General features: G+C 35.5%; 1 protein-coding gene across 1 annotated transcript in view; it reads right to left on the bottom strand.

Annotated features, from left to right (window-relative positions):
• The window catches only part of ADAM7 (ADAM metallopeptidase domain 7), a 173,251-nt gene extending 162,918 nt beyond the window's left edge, over window positions 1–10,333 (bottom strand). The window contains 1 exon segment of the mRNA XM_027087951.1: window positions 10,149–10,333. Within this exon segment, the coding sequence (XP_026943752.1) occupies window positions 10,149–10,333 (185 nt within the window).
• Window positions 10,334–18,867: the final 8,534 nt, after the last annotated feature.

Below are 18,867 nucleotides of genomic sequence, written 5' to 3'. Positions count from 1 at the left end.
AAAGCAGAGAGATATTGCTATAAAAACAATCGATAAACAAAAAGCCAGTAGATAAGAGTAAAAAAGAAATCAAATAATTCAAAGATCCAAAGAAGGGCAGGAAGAGAAAACCAGAGGAACAAAATCAGAGGCAAACAGAAATTCAATATTAAATACAACCATATCATTCATGACATTAAATGTTAATGGATTAAACTTTCCAATTAGAAATCAGATTGTCAGAATCCACTAAAAAGGCAGAACTCAACTACTTGCCATCTTACAAGAGACACATTTTAAATGTTAAGGCACAGGTAGGTTGGCATGAAAAATAGTACATTATGGAAACAGTAAATATGTGAATGCGGAGCTAAGCTGTATTGATATCAGGTAGAGTACAGTTCCCAAAAAGACGGGCATTCCATAATGGCATAATGATAAAAGAGTAAATTCACCATAAAGAAAAAATAATAGTACATGTGTATAACCTAATAGCTAAGCTTCCAAAACATGAAGAAAATATTTTAAAAATTGAAAAGATAAACAATTCCAAATCATAATTGAATGTTTTGACATTCCTCCCTCAGCAGTTGACAGAACAGATAAACAAGTAATATAAGTGAAAATAGAAGATCTAAATAATCCTATCAACCACTTTGTCCTAATTGTTGTTTACAGAGCACTTCACCCAGTAACTGCAAAATACATATTCTTTTCAAGGTATGTTTAACAAATTAGAACATAGGTTTGGCCATAAAACAAATTGCAATACATGTTTTTAAAAATGATATCATACAAAGCTTGAGAAAGGGTATGTAAAAACTACCAAATATTGGAAATTAAATAACCCACTCTTAAATAATCCATGAATCAAAGAAGAAATCTTAAAAGAAATTAGACAATATTTTGAAAGGAATGATAATAAAAATAAAAGACGTCAAGGTGTTTGAATTGCATCTAAATTAATGCTTGAAGGAAATGTCATGGTTTTAAATATTTTAAATACTATGACAAAAAGATCAAATGTTTGCATAAAAAAGTAAACACTAAATAAGTGGAATAAATTAAATAATAAAGATAATAGATGGATTCAGTGAAATAAACAGACAGTAGCAATAATAAACAAATTCAAAGGGTGGTTATTTAAAAAGATCAACAAATTGATAAACCTCTTTAGATTTGTCAAGAAAAAAAAGAGGGAGAACTCAGATTACCAATATTAGAAATTATAAAAAGATTATCATTTAAGGTACCACAGATATTAAAAGAATAATCAGAGAATATTATGAAATACTTTATACCAAAAATTTGACAACATACGAGAAATATACATTTTCCTTGTAAATTACAATTTAAAACTGACATAAAATGAAATAGAAAATCTGAATAACCCTCTCAATAAAATTGAATTTGTAATCATAAAACCTCCTCCACACACATACACACAAAATGTCCCTCAAGGTAGTTTCATTCGTGAATTCTATTCAACAATCTAAAAATAACATTCTTCAGAAAATATAGGAAGAGAGAACACTTCCCAATTCATTTTTAAGAACACTTCCCAATTCACCTCTTAATATTAAATATGTGACAAAGACATCACACACACAAAACTAAAAATGCAGAATAATATCTATCATTAACATGGTGTCAAAATCCTTAAGAAAATCTTCGTGAACTGTATACAGCAAAGAGAGTTTTATCACAGGGATGCAAATATGGTTTAACATTCAAATATCAATCCGTGTAAATTACCGTATGGACATTTCAATGGATACAGATGAAATGCTTTCAGTAAACTTCTCAGGAAGCTATCTTAATCTCATAAAGTACGCAAATGACAAGTCTATTGGCAATATAATATTAATCATTCAATATTTATCACTTTTCCCTTAAGATCAGGGATACTGTAATATTGCCAACTCTTCTATTTCTACTCAGATTGTACTGGAGTTCCTAGCCATTACAATAAAGCATAGAAATAAAAGGAATAATGACTAGAAAGAAAGATATACAACTGCCAATACTTGCTGATGAACATCTCTAAGTAATCTATGAAACAATAGATAAATCCGTAGATTAAGACCTCACAATAGAAAAATGAAATAATAAAAAACAATTCTGCTTACAAGAGCACTGAAAGCATTAAATATGTAGAAATACATCTAAGCAAAGACATCTGAGAGCTGTACACTGTAAACTACAAAACATTGTTGATAGAAATTAAAGATCTAAATTAATATAGAGATGCAACACGAAGACTCAATATTGTTGATATCAATTCTTTTAAATTCATGTGTAAATTCAGTAAAATCACAACCAAACTTCTAGCAGGCTCTTTAAAAAATAAAAATTAACAAGTGAGTTCTAAATTTTATAGAGAAATGCTAAGGATCTAGAATTTTTTTTAATTCTGCAAAAGAAGAGCAAAATTATATAAGTTACCCACACTGGCTTTTAGACTTACTTTAAAGCTGCAGTAATCAAGACAATGTGGTCATAGCTTGGGGATTGAAAAGGAGGTGAACAGGATAAAATAGAGAGCTCAGAAATAGTCATTTGCTTTTGGTCAAAGGTGCAAAAGCTATCCAATCCAAAGAAAGGCAATTCAACAAAAGAGGCTGGCTATGTATATGCAAAACCAAGAACCTTGACCCACCTTCAAATTACACACACACACACACAGGCACACACACACAAACACAAACACAAATTCAAGATGATAATAGACCAAAACTAAAACCCTGAAAACGTTAGAAAATTTAGTAAATTGAAATTTCTTCAAAATTATAAATTTTACTTTTTAAAAGAATATTAAGAAAATGAATATAAAAAGTAACAGGGCGGAGAAAACAGTTAACAAGAAATATATCTGACAAAGGGCTAATCTCCAAATTGTATGAAGATCTTCAACTCAGTAAAGGACAATTAACCCAATTAAAAATGGGTACATATTTAAACAGACACTTTACAAAAGATATACAAATGGACAATAATCACATAAAAAAGTTTTCAACAGGGAACTGAAAACTTATCCAAAATGAAATATCACCACAAACCCACCAGTATAACTAAAATTCAAAAGGGGCGAGAACACAAAATGACAAAGAGGATTTGGAGCAACTAGAATTCTCATACATTGTTCGCAGTATTTTGGAAAATGATCTGACAATTTTTTATAAAACTAAACATATACATACCCTGTGATCCAGAAACTTCACTCCTTGGCGTTCACCAAGGAGAAATGAAAACATATATTTATAAAAGGACTATACAAGAATGCTCATTCAAGCTTTACTCATGATAGCCAAGTGCTGGAAACAGCCAAGGTCTGCATCAATAGAATGGATAAAAAAATGCTAATGTGTGTGTGTGTGTGTGTGTGTGTGTGTGTGTGTGTATACATATATATATATATATATGTATATACACCCCCCCACACACACACATATATATATATATATATACATATACATACACATCATGGAGTAGTACTCAGAAAGGAAAAGAACCACACTTCTGATACATGAACTACATGAATGAATCTCTGTCTATGGAATGCTAAAATAAAGAAGCCTTACACAAAGGGTACATGCAGTGTAAATCTATTTATAAAAACTTCCAGAATGGACAGAATAATCTATGATGAGTAAAATCTCTGTGAATAGGTTTTGAGAGAAGTTGACTAGGAAGGAGGAGGAGGAAATTTTCTGAGTGACAGTTCTTTTATAATTCACTTGTATAGAAATTTGGGTAACACAGGTACGTGCATTCATCAAAATTCAATGCATGTACACTTGAGGTTGTGCATTTCATTGCATGAAAATTTTACATCAAAAGAAAAACTGTCAACACATATTAAACTCTAATGATATGCTTGCTGAAGTACTTAGGGGGAAGTATACTAATGTCTGCAATATAATTTGGTATGCATAAAAATAAGATGGAGGATGGATGGATGATAGAGGAATGGATAGACAAAGAAATATGATATAAAATAAATATAGTGAAATGTTAATGAGCATATTTGTATTTGTATGTCTTGATGGGATTATGGGTATATGTTTATTCATTTATTCAACAGTGGTGCACAAGATACAGGTCACTGCCCTCAAGGAAGCCACAGCTTGGCAAAGAAAAAATCAAGCAAATGTAATTGGGTATTATAAGCATCATAATACGAGAAATTCAGTGACTGTGTGAGAGATATTGAAAAGAGGGGTCAGGGGCAAGGAACAGCACATGCAAAGGCCCTGAGGTAGGAAGAAGCTTGACACATTTGAAGGACAGAGAGAGGTTTAATATTGCCAGAAAATCAAGTGTAAGTTGAATAGAAATGAGAAACGAAAAGTTAGGAAAGAGTCAAATCATGTACAGCCCACTAAGTCACTTAAGAGGATTTGGACTTTAGCCTAAGAGCAAAGAGAAGCAAAAGGTTTAGGCAGAAGAATGCAGAAGTTGGTCTGGTATTTTAGATGGCTTGCTTACTATGGATAATGGATCAGCAGAAATCACGACTGTAGGCAGAAAAAGAATTTACAGGTTATTGATGGTGTACAGGTGATTTGAGCAGGGGAGTGGCTGCAGGAATAGTGACGAGTGGATGATTCCAAAGACTATTTACATACTAGAATCTTCAAGGCTTAGGGATTGCTTGATAGAGGAGGCAAAAGAAAAGAGTCAAGGATTGCCCCAGGTTTCTGGTTTAACTTTTTCACCACTGAAAGGTGGATCTTTTGAAGGAGGGGCAGCTTTGAGGGAGGAAGAGGGGAGGTTTGTGTTTGTTGAATGTGAGGAACGCATTAGTTAGGACTTTTTTGATTACAAGTTTAATATAAAATTAGAACTTTATTGTAAAGATGCAGAATTCATAGATGGCCAGACAAGAAACTAGGTGCTCAATCAAATAAGAAGGGTTGAATCCCATCTTACGACATAACTATATGTATAGGGGTGTGTGTGTGTGTGTGTGTGTGTGTGTGTGTGTAACAAGATGTTATAATGGGACTTTTGAAGTTTCAGTGCTTGAATATGGATTTTATATTAGCTAATATAATGAAACTGTTGTTAATATTGTTAAATGTGATAACATTGCTTTTCATCTTGTCATTCTGCTGTCAATAAACAAAATTTTCACTTTTTTTATTTTAGAATTATATTTATTTTTGTTTAATTTTGAATTCATTTTAATTTTAGAAGCATTTTAGATTTAGAGAAACATTGGATAGACAGTACAGAAAATTCCCATGGACCCCACAACTCAGGTTTTCCTGTTGTTAACACCTTATATTACTCTGGTATATTTGTCACAACTAATGAACCAAGATTGATATTATCAGTTAAAGGCTACATTTATCCAGATTTCCATAGTTTTTGTCTAATGTCCTTTTACTGTTTTAGGATTCCATCCAGGACACATTATATTTAGTTGTCATTTCTCCTTAGGCTCCTCTAGATTGTGATAGCTTTTCAGACTTCCGTTATTTTTGATGACCTTGACAGTTTTGAAGCATACTGGTCAGGTTTTTTGTAGGCTTTCCCTCAATTTCGGTTTTTCTGATGTTTTTCTCATGTTTAGACTGGAGTTATGGTGACTTGATAGAAAACAAAATCAAGTGCCACTTTTCATCACATCATATAAAGAGTACATGCTGTCAACATGACTTATTACTGATGTTACCATGGACTGCTTTGCTGAGGTAGCATTTGTCAGCTTTTTCCACTTTAAAGTTATACTTTTTCCTCCTTCCATATTATTCTATCTACTCTTTGAAAGGAAATCACTATGCACAGCCCATGCTCAAAGGGTAGGGCTCCTCCTGGCGGGGGCGGGGGGCACGTTTCTACATCAATTTTTTGATTCTTCCTTATGGGAGATTTGTCTATTCTCCCTCATTAATTTACTTGTTCAGTCTTTTATTTATATCAATATGGGCTCATGGATATTAACTGATACTTTGTGTTATGGTCCAAAACCATGTTATTGCCTTTGTTGCTCAAATTGTCCTTTTGGCTACTGAGAGATCTTTCAGCTGGCCCCCTGTGTTCTCTTGACATATTCCCATCAATGTGGGTTTGGGTTTGTTTTTTCGTTTGTTTGAGAGCTTCCTTACTTTCTAGAACTACAAGATGCTCCCAACTCATTTTGTATATTTCGTGCCCTGTCCAGGCTCATCTTGTAGATTCATATTGGAAATTTTCATATTAGTCTGGATTAAGTCTTAAGACAATAGTCTCTTAAGACAAGAGACTAGTTCTCTCTTGTTTCTATAAATGTACTGCCCATTCCTCTAAGGTCTACCCACCATTAATATATTGGATTTCGTTTCTTCTTGTCCCCTAGCCCCAATATCATCATTCTGGCAAGTTCTTTCTCGAGACTGAATACTCTCAATTAGTATATATACAAATATGCTGCCATTTTTATATCTTTTCAGAAAGCATTTCTTCTTTTACATCACCCTACCTTCCACCCAGCTACTACTCTTTTCCTGACTTCTTTTAATAGCACAGCTTCTTGAAAGATGAATGTACAGTTCCTCTCTCCCCATTTGCTCTTGAAATTACTCCAAACATACTTTTCATCCTTTACTCAATGAAACACTTCTTGTCAATGTTACCGATGATCTGCACCTTTGCCAGATCCAGTGATCAATTCTCAATCTTCACTAACTTGACCTTTTACAACCTTTGACACTGTTGATGACTTTCACCTTTTGAAGAGTTTAGCTCATTTGTGGATCTCCTCCGTGCTTATTCACTGCTTCTTCTTAGTCTCATTTGTTGCATCATCCTTCCCTCCCCAGTATCTAAATACCTCAGATCCCCAGGGCTCGATTCTTGGAATGTTATATACAGTCACTAACAAGGTGGTTCTCAACCAAACTAACGGCTTTTTCTTACTCTGGTACCACAAATCTAGCAGTGCCTTGCATATACACACTGTATTCAATATAAATTTGTTGAATGAAATAAACCTAATTTGCAACATGATTATTATCTGGCTACATCCACGTGTGTTTCTAAAAATTTTGAACGTAATTGAAACAACTTTAATCCAAATGAGCATCTCTACCAGTAGAGTTTCTGATAATCTTTCAGGTCATTACAAGAGATAGTTGAAGACTGATGGGCGTACTCAGCATATCTGACCCATCACCAAACAAATACTCATCTACATATCAAATGGAACTTAGCAGCTTCATTCACAGTGACAGTTAAAGAGAGCGTTTTAAATTGGGTGATAGGTTGGAACTATATTGAGCTTGCCTTTATTACAGTCTAAATTGTGGAAACTAGAATAAACAATGTTTAAAATACCAATTGTGAAATCCCAATTATTTATGGTGTCATGTTAAAGGATAAGGCTTAAAGGCGTTTGTCTGATGCCTTTAGTTATGGCTGAGCTAACTTTCTAGCATGTCTATAAGATTAGAGATGTGACATTATCCATGGCTAATCCAGGTGAAACAGCCAACAACTTTCAAAGAAGAAAAATTTTTCGAACTTACTCATGACCCATAATCAATAAGTGAAAGCAGACATTAAGATAAAATTTCTGCATGGCTCTGTGTTCTTATTATACACTAGTGCTTTTTTTGAGGGGAAAAGAAACTTTATTTTTTCTCATAAAGCTCTATCAAGTGACTAGTGTGGAATAGTGCAATATTATAATATAACTAGTTTATAATTTATTCTCACTCTCAGGTCACAGCTTTCTGTGTTTAAATTAACATCATCACTAAAGTATATAAAGCTTTAGAAACAAACAGTGATCCCTGAAGCAGATTTCTGTCAAAGTGGCTCTGGGAAGTCTGCTTATCAGACAAAAGCAGATTTTAAAAATTAGACAAATATGAGAACGTTCTGTCCGCTCATATCTTAGCTGCAAATTAGTGAAGCAACCTCTCGTAGGAGGTTCTCCAATCGAATGCCATCTTGGTTTCAGGGAGGGGTTTGGAGGTTGTACATTCTTGTGTCCAATCCTTATCATTACTAGGATCACCCTTTAACAAGCAGTGAAGCAGTATGTGTCTTGGGGGCTTCCCAGCTTTGTGAAGCGCATGTCCACTTTCTCCCTTTGACCTCCCTCACAATCCAGGTACCCCTTCAGGCTTGCCGTCCTTAGCGTCCTTCTCTCTTTCCCTCAGTCCACCTCTCCCTCTCCTAGCCAGCAACTTAGAGAGCAATCCCTTCACCCCTTCTTTTTTTTTCCTCTTTTTTTTTTTTTGCGGTATGTGGGCCTCTCACTGTTGTGGCCTCTCCCGTTGCGGAGCACAGGCTCCGGACGCGCAGGCTTAGCAGCCATGGCTCACAGGCCCAGCTGCGCCGCGGCATGTGGGATCTTCCCGGACCGGGGCACGAACCCGTGTCCTCCACATCGTCAGGCAGACTCTCAACCACTGCGCCACCAGGGAAGCCCCCCTTCTTAAGGACTTAACAGAGTGAATTCACAATAGTGGAGGCCCAGGAAGCATGACAGATGATAAAGAATATATTCTAAGTCAGAAACGGCGGTGCACTCTGCAGACTCAAAATACTTATTCTTGTATGTCCTTTGCCAAGAGAAACATGAAGAAAAGGGGCAGTAAATTCAAGTGAATGAAGAGAATGAAGTGAATAAAAAAAAATCTTATTCAAATTACAATAGAAATGGCAAAAACTTCACACAGAAATACTGGAATAAAGGTTAGCGTTTTCTGTCTGACTTTAAAAGAAATATCATTATAAAGTACTCCAAAACCACATTAATTAAGGGGAACTTGCAATTCTTTTTGTAGAAGCTAGTTTCAGCCCATTAATTGTGTTTTAAGTGCATTGAAAAGAACACTAGATTCAAAATCAGGAACTCTGTGTTCACCTGTGACTAATTCCGCTACCTCTGCCAAATCACTTATTTTCTGAGCCCCAGTGCCTTATTTATAAATTGGGAATATCAGATTATTTGATCTTTAAGATTTTTTTTTAACATCAGGATGCTATGTTTCCATGCTTTTACTGAATTTTTTTCTCCTTTTCCAAGACCTCTTCACTGTAAGTAGAAATTTTGACTTGATAGAATAATGACAAGTTCGGAGTTTTTTTTTTTATCATTACCCTACTTTCCACAAATTAATATGCATAGTAAATGTCATGTTATAAATGCAACAAGAGCCATAAAAAAATTGACTCACTCTGCTACCCAAAAGGACAAGGTTATTCCTGGGGAATGGCAGACCCAGACTAAAAAGAGTGCATAGAAATTTCACCTCTTAATTCTGATAGTTACATTACTTAACTAGTGACATTGAACAAATTACTTAATATTCCTAGAGTTTTGGTTTCCTCGTGGCAAATTAAAGATAATAGTGCTTCCTACACAAGATCACTGTGTAGATTAATGAGATAATTAATGAATAGTGCATAATACATATACGACTCTCAATTTTGTTGAAGGGTTGACATTATTTCTCACCTTCAATTTAACTGTTTCATAAGATCTTTAGGGAATACACTAACTTTCGGTAAGGTCAAAATGTTTAAACAACATAGATTTAAAGCCAAGTGGTGACAGGGTATGAAATGAAATGCAATTAGATTTTCTCCAGTTGCATAAGTGATAGCATTCATGATCCTATCCACAAGTCCAATTCCTACAGAACTATGTCACACTTCACTTCACTCCTCAACAAGCTGTAATTTTCATTTTTAAACAATTTATAGTAACTCTCTTGATCTCTCATGCCCTTCCAGCAACCTTGCTATTTTCCTTTTATAGCAAAAACTTCTCAAGGAGTTATCTATAATCACTGTTCTCAGTTCTTCATTCTCTCTTTAAGCCACTCCAGTCAGGTACAAGAGACAATCTCTTTTGTACCCACTACTGTACTGAAATTACTCATCAAGGTCACCAATGATCTCCATATTTTAAATTTGTGGTTAATTTTCAGTCCCAATTTCATTTCTTGGTCATATTCGATTTGTCATTTGACCCTCTCTTTTTTTTTTGATACACTATCCTTACTGGAAAGGAAGCCCTGCTTTTTCTCTCTCGTTAGATGCTTTTTTTTTAACTTTGATTCACTCATTTCTCCACATATCCCAGACCTTTAAACATTGGAGGGTCTCAGGTCTCACTCTTTGAACTTATTCTCTTTTCTGTCTATACTTATTCCCTTGGAGATCTCAACAAATCACATGTCTTAAAAACTATTGCGCTGCTGTTGATTGCCAAATTCATAGGTCCCAGAATTATTTCCTTGACTCCGGTTGTCTGTTTGGCATCTCCATTTTGATGTCTAGTGAGCATAACAAATTCAGTATACACAGAAACAAAACTCCTGATTTTCATCCCCAAAACTGCACCTCCGCACATCCCGCTCATCTCAGGAAATGACAATGCTGTCAATCAAAATAGCTACTCAAGCCAAAGACCTTGATGTTGGCCTGGGCACCTCTCTTTCTCTCATATTCCATACACCATCTCTCAGGAAGCTCCAGAAGCTCTTCAGAATATACTCTGCATCTAATCTTTCTCCTCTCCTCCACTGCTACCACTCTGAGCAAATCCACAGTCTGTTACTACAGTAACCTCCTGACCAGTGGTTTCACCATTTCTATCCTTGCCTCTCCCTCGTAGTCTCTTTTCCAAAAGTAGTTAGTGATCATCTTAAAATGGAAGCAATGCCACGTCAATTCCTGTGTTTGGTATCCTCCAGTGGCTTGCCGTCTAATGGTGAGTGGCAGCTAAATTCCTTGTGGAGATTTACAAGTCCCTACATGGTCTGGAGCCCTGTTACTCTTGGACCTCATCACTGGCTCTTCTCAGCTCTCTTCAGCTGCTCTGTCCTTCTCCCTGTACCCGGGATGGACACGCTAGCCCATTGTCGCTTCAAGGCAACATCCCTATGGCTCCCTCCCTCACCTCTTTTAGCTCTTTCCTCAGTACCTTTTCACCAAGACATTCTCTGTTCACTCTATTTTAGATTGCACCTGTCTTTGAACAAATATCTAAGCACTCCGTACCCCCCTTCCCACTTGGTGAATGAAGGCTTCTTAGTACCTGGTCAGTGAAGACTTTTATTCATGTATTTATTTTTCATCCTCTGCCTGTTCTAAAATGTAATGTAGAGATTTTTTTCTGTTTGGTACTATACCCCCAATGCTTAGGCTTGTTCCTTGCATTTAACAGACTCTCAATAAACTTTTTGTGTAAAGTAACCATTTATTTCAGGATATTGTCCATAGAGCTTACATTTTCTTTTCAAGAAACTGAGTATTACCAATGAATGACTGAGATTCTGGCCTCTTCTGCCTTTCTGAAGAGGATTTCTTAGTAGCATGGATGGTCAAATGTAAGGAGACATAAGTTATCCTATCTAGCCACTGTTAGCACGATATTTTAAGATTATCAACAAAACGGTGTAAGGACTTTACTTTTAGCCAAGTGACCGTTTGGTTGGTTGGCCCGTTCAGTTCTTGGTGCCCCTGCTCCTTTTATCAGCATGCCTGTGGGAGTTCTCCTACACAGTTGGCCCTCCTTTCATCTGCCTACAATTTCAGCTGAAACATCTTTGTTCAAGGTTGATTAAACAGAACTCAGAGTATACTTGTCAGTCTTCTGTGGCTTCATCATATGCTTCATTCTATGCCACCCTTTGCCTCCAATTTGACAAATATAATAAATCACTGTCTGGGGTGAGGGGCCATCATCCCCTGTCTACCCTCCCTGAACCCAACACATCTAGTACCACATTCTTCATGATACTTCTATTACCCCTATTCCCAGCATAGCATGCGCTGCTCCTTCCTTCCCCTGACTCTTGATACCCTGCCTAGCTCTGCTCTACAGTCTGCATGTTGGTATGTAAGTACCTTCGAGTGAGTCTTTCTCCTCTGCTTGTTATGGTAGACTAGATATAGTGGAATCCACAGTATCGAGTAAGTTTGTTTGTTTATTTCTTAATAAAGTGATATATCTGAAGTTACCCTCTGCCTATCACTGCTCTCAAATATTCGCAGTCATAGGAATTATTAGTATAATTTTCACTTTATCTTCTGAAATATGTGCAAGCCCTTTGAAGACAGAGACCACGGCGAGCATTCACATGTCACCTGTGGAGTCTTAACAGTACCAGACCTTGTATGTTGTTGGTACTCAATAAATAGTAATGTAAGAACTTGATTATAATTTATCATAACATTATTGCTACACTCATTTTATAGAACAGATGATAAATATTATGGATTCACTGGGACTGAACAAAAATTTCACAATAATTCTCATTTTCCTGAAAATGGGAGCTTCTTTGGGTCTCTGTGTAGCTAACCTAAGCCTGCTTAAAAGCCCCCTAATCACTGTGACTAAGGACTATTCATGGACCATCAAGTAGTAGGAGTCAGGGTCATAGTAATATTTCGAATAACTTGGATATCGATCGTGCCTTTCTTCTGAAAATGGGAAAGAATGTGATACCATCTCTACAGTCTGCCCACTCAAACTCTGTAGACTGCTTTCACCCACAGTAATACCTTCCGGCACAGCTTGATCTCGATGTTACTGTACCAGCAGCACTTCATTAATCGTGGAGCAGAGGCTGGGAATGGCCCTCAAACCTGTGCCAGAAGCTCCCCATGGGGCCAAAGTTGTCACCTCACAAAGAGAACATTAAGGGAGGGAGGGGTATTGGCACCTGGATATTCCTTAACTCAGAATGCACAGTCTTGATTCAGCCTTGAAATTAAAAGCTTGGTGAAATAAAACTTATACCCTGAGCATTCACTCTGTCCGTCACTTGCTCGTTCAGTGTTAACAGTATGTGGTAGTTAAATAATAATTTAGCCAGTTTACAGATGAAAAAACTGAGTCTCAAAAAGGAAATTCACCCATTCAAGGGTAATCAGCAAATGGTGGAGCTTTGTGTATGCCCAAGTCCCTTAGACAATGTGTGAGGTTCCCATTATCCTGCTCTCTCACTTCTGAGCATAACAGAGAAATCCTACAGTAGTGATAATCTCAAAAAAAAAAATACTTTTAATCTTTCAAAGTAACCAGCCCCTGCATAAGGTTTGAAATTCCCTTCCAGTTTCAAACTCTAGCCACGTGCCATACAAATATGGAGTATTTTGAGCCTTTGCTTTCCACGGTGCTTTGTTGGTGATGGTCCTGCTGCCTGCTAGTGGCCATGGTTAGAAGCAGAAATAGAAAGAGAAAGTTGAGATTGAGAGTTTTAATTTTTTTCATTGGTTTCTTCTTTTAAGAATCATACTTATTTTTCCCTAATTCTTAAGGAGACGTCACCCAAGAAAATTATTTACTCTCATTCTCTTCCTATGAAGTGAGGAAGTATGCTTTTGTTTTGTTTTTGTGTTATGTTTTCCTCTTTTGTTTGTTGTTACGGCTTGAGCCCCTCTAATCTTTGCTTCTGCCATTCCTTTGTTGAACTTTCTCAGTTGCTTCAACTGAGTAATACATTCTTGTAGAAACTGTAATAGTCTTTTAAGCAGGACAAAAAAAAAATTAGTTGGATATTAATGGAATGATGAGATTTGCTCAAAGGTATGAACTCTGTAGGAGAGTATTGCTATGAAGTTAAATGAAATTGTTTAAAAACAATGTAGATGAAGTCAACTCATATCTAAAATTCTGACAGATCCTTTGATTGGGTGATCAATGGGGATGTTAACAATGGAACATGTTAAGTGGGATTGGGGAGGTGGATTGTGCCATGAAAGAAGGCTTTCCAGGTAGGTTGAAGATGGAATATGAAGAAGTCAGTTTGCCAGAGTAACAGAATGATACTTTATCCTGAAGACAATAGCTGTTAGAATTTTAAACACAGAAAAAATATTGTCAGACCTGTTTCTCATATGATAAGGACATCTGGCATGATGGATTGGAGTGGAGAAAGGAGAAAATGGTGATGATTGTACCAGATCTTCTGACCAGGAAGGAGAATTTTATCAGTTTTATCTTAATTTAGTTTTCACTCACATTGGTAAATTTCAATCCTATCCCTCAGATGGAGGGGTTTTATTCCTGGGAGTTTTCCTTGCTAGAGACAGGATATTCCAGCTGTATTTAGTGTGGAATATTAAATGTAATGATTTGTAACCCACTATTTGGAAGGTTGCTCTGTGATATTCCACAAAATTAAGAAATAAAATTGCATCCATTGTATTTTATGAGCCAGGGGTTGTGATATGATGGTCTGTGGGCCACCAGTTTTATAAATAAAATTTTATTGGAACTTAGCCACACCCATTTGTTTATGTATTGTCTATGGCTACTGCAGAGAAGTAGTTGTTACATCAGAGACCACATGGCCCACAAAACCTAAAATACTCGCTATCTAGTCCCTTACAGAAAATATATACCAACTCGAGTCTTAGGCAATGTTGTTTTTGTCAGTGTATTTTTCCTTTGTTTGTTTTTAAAGTTTTGAACCATTGAGGAGATAAATATTCAATAGTATTGAGGTTGCTGCATTACATTTTACTGATCAGAGCTCTTAAGAGGAACTGAAATGGAAATCTGGAGAAAAGAGTTGAATAGAAGTCCTCTCAAACAGCCTAAGTTACAGAGTACTGCACATATACACACAGACATGTACACACACACATAGTAAAAAACAGAAAAGCAAGAAGAAACAAAAATGGAACAATTTGTTTTGCTCACTGTGTTACATAACGCTTTATCTTTTTTGTTGAAAGAAAGCCAGACTTGTCTTTTAGAGTATTTAATCTCATAATGAAGTTTCTAGGCATTCTTTTCCTGGACACTGAGGCACCACTCTTTGTTGAAAGTGTGTAAATGGTCTTGTCAGTATAAGTGATGCAAACGAATGCAGTCCTCCAAAGATGCACAAGAAGTTTTCCAACTGTGTCCTGAGTTACCCTCCTGTTGGTGAAGAAGGCAGAGCTATGGAAAGTCAGAGATATTTAGATGGTCCATCAGAGATTGAACAAAGAGAAAAATGATTTCTATTTTAGAAATTTACTAAAGTTATTTTCCATGGGTTTTGTGCTTACTGTGTCTCACACACACAGCTAGCAATTTATATATCTCTGTTAAACTGCCAAAAGTTTGCAGCATGTAACCGTACTTCATCCAGTGCCTCTACATCCTGTGTCCTCATGTATTAATGGGGGGTAATTTCATAGGTGAGTAAACCTATCTCACTTTCTAATTTCATACAGGTGGTAAGTGGCAGAGTAAGGATTCCAACCAAGTCTGTATTCTACAAAGCCAGTGCTTTTCAGGATATCACACTGACTCTAATAAAGGTCAATACCTTTTTTAAAAATCCCAAGCATCTACCTCCTGTCAACATTTATGATTTACAAAACAGAAACAGACTCACAGGCTTCAAAAACAAACTTATGGTTACCAAAGGGGAAAGGTGGGGGGAGGGATAATTAGGAGTTTGGGAGTAACATATACACACTACTTTATATAAAATAGATAATCAACAAGGACCTACTGTATAGTACAGGGAACTGTACTCAATATTCTGTAATAATCTATGTGGGAAAAAAATCTGAAAAAGAATGGATATAGGTATATGTATAGCTGAATCACTTTGCTGTACACGTGAAACTAACACAGTATGGCAAATCAACTATACTCCAATAGAAAATAAATTAAATTTTTAAAAAGATATACTAATTTTAAAAGATTTATGATTTAAAGCAGTTAGAAAGCCCATCTGGGTAATAAGAACATAGAAAGGTAACTGGAAATATATAATTCTGAAGAAACACGAACTTCATCAGTACTACAAATCAATATGTATCCTAGACATACATTTTCTAAAATTAGCTCTGATTCCATTAGGGTTGTTAAATATTGAAGGATTCTTCTAGCTCTAAAGTGCTCTGTTCCTAATAAGGAAATCTGACTTCAATAACATGCCCTGGGCAAAAAGCCCTTTATCTGAAAAAGTAAAATCAAAAGAACATTTAAGTCAACCTGATGAGTTTTTCTCTCTATTTTACAACAAAATATTTTAGTTCTCTAATTTCTGTGAAGCTTATTTTAATTTCCCAAGTGGAAGTAAAACAAAAACAAAACAAAACATAGTCACTTTTTTTGAGTGAAAATAATGGATTTTTTTTCTGCTTGGTTGTTTTCTGTGTGTGTATATGCACAGGACTTATGTATATGTATTTTACTCTAAAGAGAGAGTCTCTTAACTAGGAAATTAGTTGATTTCTGAGATTTATTAAAAGAGAAATTTCAAGGACTTAACCTAGAGCTACTTTCTCCTACTTTTGCTGTTCATATAAATTTTATGATCTTGCCATTGTATGACTGTGCAATATAGAGAAAATATTTTTTGTGTTTCTGAGGATCAAAGATCTTCTGAATAAATTTTGTAGAAATTTTGTACTCTGACCTAAGAATAAGCCATGAGAAGATAATACACCAGTATAGAGAGTGAGAGAACTCCAGTGACACTTATCTAATTCCATAGGTACAAGTATGAGTTAAAGTTTCAATGGAAAATGAGACCTGGGACCTTGGAGGTATATCTATAGGTCATAGAAGCCTGAAAGTCTGGGGCATCTCCGGCCTTTGGAGTGATATATTTATATTCCAAAAGATTAGAGTAAGAACTTAGAAACTTTTCCATCCTGTCTCTAAGGAACAAAGGTTTTTCTGTCCTCTTTTTGGACTGGAGAGAAAGACAGCCATGAGACAGCTGAGAAAATCCATTTTTCTCCATTTCTTGCTTAGGGAGTATCTGACCACTCAAATAAGTTTTCCCATCTGGCTTTCATTGTACTGTCTTGGGGTAAGAGTGGAGCAAAGGAAACAATACAGCTATTATTATGGAAATACTAATAACTAATCTGTCTCTCATCCAGAACACCTCTTATTCACATTGAGGACAAAATTAATAAAGATGAATATTTAAAAACTCCGGGGTTTACTTTTTGTTGCTTGCTTCAAATTGTTGTTTTCACTTCGTGTATTATGTATCATTATTAGTTACCTTAACAATTTTTTTAACTACCCAGTGTAGGAATAAGTAGGTTGGTATGGATAGGATGATAGATTAGAAGAGAGAGAGAGACCAGGCAATAAGCTTTGATATTCATATTTACTAGTTTTTTTTCTTTTTTTTTTTTTTTTTTACTGTGGGTTACCAATTAAGGGAGATATATGATTTTTAAAAAGCTAATTTAAATCTGAGGATAATGAATAAATATTTGACTATACTAATTGGAGATCCCATTACTTTTCTTAATGAAATGCATGCAAATGTTCCAATTCTCCATATAGTTAAAATCAAATGCTTTTCAGGAAGAGAGACTCAGGACATACACTATCAAAGTAACTTCTTAGTAAAATAAATATTCTCACATACATTATAATGGCTTATGTCAAGGACATTGGGACTCCACAAACATGTGTATGATATATATATAGCTCAATACATCTAAAAAAGGTACCTCATAGATTATCTCATGTGACCCTGGTAATACCTTGTAAGTTAGTAAAATAGAAATTATCCTTATGTCTTAAGCTATGAATAGTGAAGTTTAGAAAGAATAAGTGGCCAGGCCAAGGCATGCAGACCAGGCGTGTAGAATTCCCATAAAACAAACAAAAAATATTTGCAAGCATACCTCATTTTATTGTGCTTCATAGATATTGTGTTTTTTTAGAAATTGAAAGCTTGTGGCAATCCTGCATAAAGCAAGTCTGTCAGTGCCGTTTTTTCAACAGCATTTGCCCACTTCGTGTCTGTCACATTTTGGTAATTCTCTCAATATTTCAAACTTTTTCATTTTCATTCTATTTGTCATGGTGGTCTGTGTTCAGTGATCTTTGATGTTACTGCTATGACTCACTGAAGTCTCAGATGATGGTTAGCATTTTTCAGCAATAAAGCATTTTTAATAAGGGTATGTATTTTTTTGGATATAATGCTATTGCACATTTAATAAACTACAGTATAGTGTAAACATAACTTTTATATGCATTGGGAAACCAAAAACTTCATGTGATTTGCTTTATTTTGATATTCACTTTATTGTAGTGGTCTGGAACTGAACCTGCAGTATGGCTGTATTGAATGGAAAAACACTGAATAAAAAGACATATAGTTCTGGTTTGAATAAGAACTTCAAGAACTGGAAATGATTGCATTTCAATCATGAGATCGATGTACAGTGCTCTAAAATAAGTTTCTTCCTGCCCTTTTATCTAGTGATGAGAAATGGAGTACATGGAATAGTTTCTGTGAGTGGGAGGTACACTTATGTTTATAAATTCATGATGCGTTTTATCTTTGTATTTAGCGTTTATTTAAAGGGATTGGATTTTTCTTATATTTTACAATAAGAAAAAAGTTTTTTAGGATAACTGCATCCAAATACCATATGTTATGGTTAAAATGTTATTCTTCACTGCTTTGAAACTATAGGTGTTAAGGTGACAAATTAAACTTAGGTGTTCTTTTCTCCAAAATCCACAGATAGCTGATGAATGGAATAAGAAAAAATAGGTCCAAATATTTCCAATTTCCTCATTACGGGGTATTGAAATTTGGGTTTATACTATAGACAACCAGAAAACAGAACAAATTATATGTAATGATATTTTTAGAAATTAGACAACAGGCTTCCCTGAAATAAGGGAAACAAACAAGGAAGCTCCACAGTAACCTTGATTTCAACCTAAAATGCAGCACAAGAAGAGGAAACACAAACATAGCCTATGGTTCTGCTGAATTGAGGAGAGAGTTCAATTGGGTGGGAGAATCCTTAGGAAGATAGGATTTGTAGATCAGTGTAGCAGAGAAAGTGCTCCAGAAATCTGACATTGGGTCCATAGAGTTCATGGATGAACAAAAATTTGTGCATGTGTGTAACAGAAAACTTTGTGAATCAGGAAAATAG

The sequence above is a fragment of the Aethalodelphis obliquidens genome, unplaced genomic scaffold (assembly GCF_003676395.1).
Source record: "Aethalodelphis obliquidens isolate GAN/ISIS:26980383/991018 unplaced genomic scaffold, ASM367639v1 scaffold61, whole genome shotgun sequence".
NCBI classification, from domain to species: Eukaryota; Metazoa; Chordata; class Mammalia; order Artiodactyla; family Delphinidae; genus Aethalodelphis; species Aethalodelphis obliquidens.
This window is presented reverse-complemented; position numbering and strand designations above follow the sequence as displayed.